The sequence below is a fragment of the Aspergillus thermomutatus genome (genome assembly GCF_002237265.1).
Source record: "Aspergillus thermomutatus strain HMR AF 39 chromosome Unknown NODE_539, whole genome shotgun sequence".
Lineage (NCBI taxonomy): Eukaryota > Fungi > Ascomycota > Eurotiomycetes > Eurotiales > Aspergillaceae > Aspergillus > Aspergillus thermomutatus.
In genome coordinates, this window is record NW_020798589.1 from 1 (window position 1) to 4629 (window position 4629).

The 4629-nt window shown below is 47.4% G+C and overlaps 1 protein-coding gene across 1 annotated transcript; it reads left to right on the forward strand.

Annotated features, from left to right (window-relative positions):
- Positions 1 to 2150: 2150 nt before the first annotated feature.
- On the forward strand, positions 2151 to 3755 carry GSK3 (GSK family serine/threonine-protein kinase; the record flags this gene model as incomplete). Its single annotated transcript, XM_026754126.1, has 7 exons — positions 2151 to 2196; positions 2288 to 2460; positions 2533 to 2616; positions 2693 to 3041; positions 3101 to 3294; positions 3350 to 3554; positions 3622 to 3755. 7 exons carry the CDS (start codon positions 2151 to 2153, stop codon positions 3753 to 3755), a joined length of 1185 nt encoding a protein of 394 aa, XP_026609468.1.
- Positions 3756 to 4629: the final 874 nt, after the last annotated feature.

Consider the following 4629-nt stretch of genomic DNA (forward strand, 5'->3'; position numbering starts at 1 on the left):
CAACATAGGGCCATAACCTGAGAGAATCGGGAAGCGCCAAGTGTCCAATTAGGATGGCTCAGGGGCCAACTATATATAGGCTGACTAAGTCGGGACGCTAAACCTAAACGGGATGGAATCCTGACATGCTCAGGGCACAAGTCACCTGGCTTTGCGAATAGGAATATGGACACTAAAGCCTAAGGTAAAGGTGTTTTATTTCCTTGTTCAGCATTATTATTATTATTAACATTGGTGCTCGGTTTCCATACCGTCTAATCTCAGAGGTCCCACATAAGCCGCCGTCATTATTGGACATTTGGTAGTAGCGCAAGATTTTGCCCTAGATATTCTGTAGGGACTCGGTACCTAGTTTGTTTCAAATAGCTTCAGACATGATCATCTAGAGAATAAGTTCACTTAGTTATCTAATGGTCGATGATGACTAGATAGATACTTATTGGCCGTTGGATGGTGTTCTACGTTGTGCACTTCTTGGTGGCTCAATTTAGGCTAGTAGATGCTATGTCCAATGAAACCGCCCTGGTGTCCACTCTGTATGCCTGTGCACCCAAAAGAGCACTAAATAGGCACCTTACTTCAACTCCTGCAAGGGAAATATAGCGTCATACCTATCTAGAGGTACAGTACCCGCAGGTCTTGTAAATTACTGTATCCATACATACAAGTACATACCAGGTAAAATCAGATTGACCATTGGATACCCAAGTAGTTAGGATAGTCAACATATGCCCCTCTTTTCTGTGGCTCTTCCGGGGCCCCTGTCAAGCAAATCCATATTTGGCTCTCCGCTTTCTTGTCATAAATTACAGTAGCAATTCTTTCCCGAGAGCTGTTAGACTTTGAGGGGGAAGATTGAATCGAATTGAATTGAAAAAGGAGAAAGAAGGAAACTACTCCGTAAGGTACAGAGTATCCAGTTGAGCATCGGCATTTCATGTCTGCGGCCATAAACAGAAAGTCAGAATGTGCCAATGAAAGACATTCCTAGCCATTATCATTCGCCTCGTCCACACACACGGCCACAACTGACTGCCTATGCAGTTGTAGGTACTAGATAGCTACTACTGGAGACTCTGTAGCTCATTATTCATATTCATAATTCATTAAGAATCTACAATTAGGCCGCATGCCCTACCTTAGGTTCGTTCAGTGGGGGAACTCGGTGGTTTGGCTACCGCAACTAAAAAACAGCAGCAGCAGCAGTAGTGGTAGTGGTATCTAGTAGTCCCGCCCCCTCCTCTCTGCCCCAAATTATTGCCTCCTCCAGCGCCATATTGGACTCCTTCAACTTCGATCTCACTACGATCTATTATTATTTCTCTTCCCCCTGAGATCAAGACGTTTCCTTGCTGGAATGGTTCTTTGACAATTGATGATTCTTTCCACCAGTATTTAGAACGTTCTTACTTGACTGAAGACAGCCCGAATTTTCCTTGCTCTTCTTCCTCTTCTCCCGGTTCTTTATTCCCGCGTTCCTGCAGCCCTCGCGTGTTCGGGCTTCGTCGCTCCATCAACGTCACCTGCTCTCCTTCAGTAGTGTCTCTCTCTCTCTCTCTCTAACCTACTACCTTAATCTCTCTCCCTCTCGCTCTCACTCGTGCCCTCTTTCTTCCTTCTCTCCTTTCCGTCCCTCACTCCATTTCGAGGACATCAATCAATATAATTTCTGAACCGTAGACGCCAAATTGCAAACTCCCTCGCCTCTCAAGTGCTTTCACGCCTGCCTCTTTTTTATTTTTTTATCTTTTTTCATCTTTTCATTTATCTTTGTTTCTGACTTCCAGACGAATTCATTATTATTTCTTTCCCTTGGAGGTTTCCTGCTGTGGTCTTGTGTCTGCACTCTTGCCAAGTCCATTGGTCCTTGCTCTGAGCCTACCATCTGCGATTCGCCCGCCCATAAGTCCGCCTCTCTCAACCTTTCCATCTCACGCGCACCTCCACCCAACATCCACCGTTCGGATATTCCGCCCATCCAAAGCGAACACCCTCCTCCTGCTCCACCATCGATTGCAGTCTGCCCAAAACGGACTTCAGAACTCCCTTCTACTCTACTTTCCGCCATCCACTGTTGAAGTGCAGTCCTCCATACTCTCGATAGCACTGCCCAACCCCCCGCTTGTTGCCAACCCCACAAGTTGCCCGTGATGTCACAAAATCGACCTGGGGTGTTCTCGAATCTGCGCATGGGCGGTAAGAGTCTTCCAAATGCTGAGTTCAATTGTTCAGAAAACATTATCCAGGAGCCTGTGGAACTGACTGCTTCGCTTCTCCGACTATGCAGAAGTCGTCCGCGAGAAGGTCCAGGATGGACTGACGGGGGAAACCAAAGAGATCTCGTACTCACAATGTAAAATCGTCGGCAATGGATCGTTTGGCGTTGTCTTTCAAACGAAAATGATGCCAAGCGGCGAGGATGCTGCCATTAAGAGGGTCCTTCAAGACAAGCGCTTCAAAGTATGTGTACATTACCAGGGCAATTGGCCATCGCTCCCCAACCCCAAGGTGCTGTCGCTGACGAGACACCAGAATCGGGAATTACAAATCATGCGGATTGTTCGCCATCCTAACATCGTAGAATTGAAAGCCTTCTACTACTCAAACGGCGAGAGGGTATGCGGCTCTTCCTGTGTTTCCCGTTCCATTCTAGAATTGCCTTTGCTGATCACCCTGCCATTGTCTTTAACAGAAGGATGAAGTGTACCTAAACCTCGTTCTCGAATACGTACCAGAAACCGTCTATCGGGCGTCGCGGTACTTCAATAAACTGAAAACGACTATGCCAATGTTGGAAGTCAAGCTGTATATCTATCAATTGTTCCGTTCCCTGGCATACATCCACTCACAGGGCATCTGCCACCGTGACATCAAGCCCCAGAATCTCTTACTCGATCCAAGCACCGGCATCCTCAAGCTCTGCGACTTTGGTTCCGCCAAGATTCTGGTAGAGAATGAGCCCAACGTTTCCTATATTTGTTCCCGCTACTACCGTGCGCCCGAATTGATCTTCGGCGCCACTAATTACACAACGAAGATCGGTAAGTCCTCACTGATTCCTGCTTCGATTCTGACACTGCCGTTGCTAATGATCGTCAAGACGTGTGGTCCACAGGTTGTGTGATGGCTGAACTCATGCTTGGTCAACCATTGTTCCCTGGGGAGTCGGGAATTGACCAATTGGTCGAAATCATTAAGGTTCTTGGTACCCCTACTCGGGAGCAGATCCGCACCATGAACCCGAACTATATGGAGCATAAATTTCCTCAAATTAAGCCACACCCATTCAATAAGGTGAACGCGCTCTGCAGGAACTTCTCGGGGATGTATACTAACTCGATGATCCCAGGTTTTCCGGAGAGCTCCTCACGAGGCCATTGACCTGATCTCAGCTTTGCTGGAATACACACCGACGCAACGTCTCTCCGCTATCGAGGCGATGTGCCACCCGTTCTTCGACGAACTCAGAGATCCCAATACCCGACTGCCTGACTCTCGGCACCCTGGTGGCGCAGCGAGGGATCTCCCGAACCTCTTCGATTTCTCTAGACATGGTTCGTTATTGCTTGAGGTCCAACCTCATTTTTCCAGATGGTTGGTTCGCTGACGATGCTTTTGTAGAACTTTCTATTGCACCCGCATTGAACAGCCGGCTGATTCCCCCTCATGCACGCGCCGCTCTCGAGGCCCGGGGGCTAGATATTGACAACTTCACTCCACTCACAAAGGAGGAGATGATGGCACGTCTTGACTGAGTCGATACGTTTCTCGTTACGAATCAAACGCCCGTTAGATAGTGCTACTATCTGCACAACTGCGCGAGGATATGATGTCATGCCATGTAATCCACTTTGTGCACTGGGTCGTCTTTGGACCAGAAGTGGCTTATATGGAACTTGTCGACCAAAGTCACTGGCTAGGCACCCGGAAGTTGGCATCTCTTCTGAACGTATGAGGATACAAAGGCAAATCTCAGATCCAAAAGAAAAGCTGAAAGCGAGAAAACAGAATTCAAAAGAAAAAAAAAAATGGGAATGGGAGATACAGAAACATCGCATTCTGGTGACGACATAAGCAGTTTTCTGAGGCGGTGGTGCATCATGACAGTTTCATGCAACGGGGTTGAGTGATTGTCATAGTCCGGAGTTTTCGAGGTGTCTGAGACAGCTCTTGGGAAAGGAAAAAAAAGTGATACCCTTTAGTGTGCGAGTCTGCCTTCGGGGATTTAAGTTTGCATAGCTTCATTCTCGTTTGAAGGGGGTCATGACAACTCGAATGCCGCAAGTCCTATTGAGAAATGCGAAGTGATCCATACCGTGCGATGGCTTCAAATACTGTGAGGAATTTCTCGGCTTGGACGCAGCTCACCGATTGCGCCTTTTCTGTCAGTCTCTGTGTGCTCCGAGTATAGGTATTGGAGGTCCCATGGCCCGCTCAACTTGCAGCTTTAGAAACCCCTTCCTTGTGTTCACACTTCATTTTCCATTTTTGTGTCCTTAGCTCTTTTCAATCTCTTTTCTTCCTTTTGATTTTCTCTATACTCTTGTTTGTTTCTAACGTCCGATTTCACCCGTTTGGCTTCGATGATTACATGAACTTCGACTTGGCCAACGGTGATCCCAGCTGTTT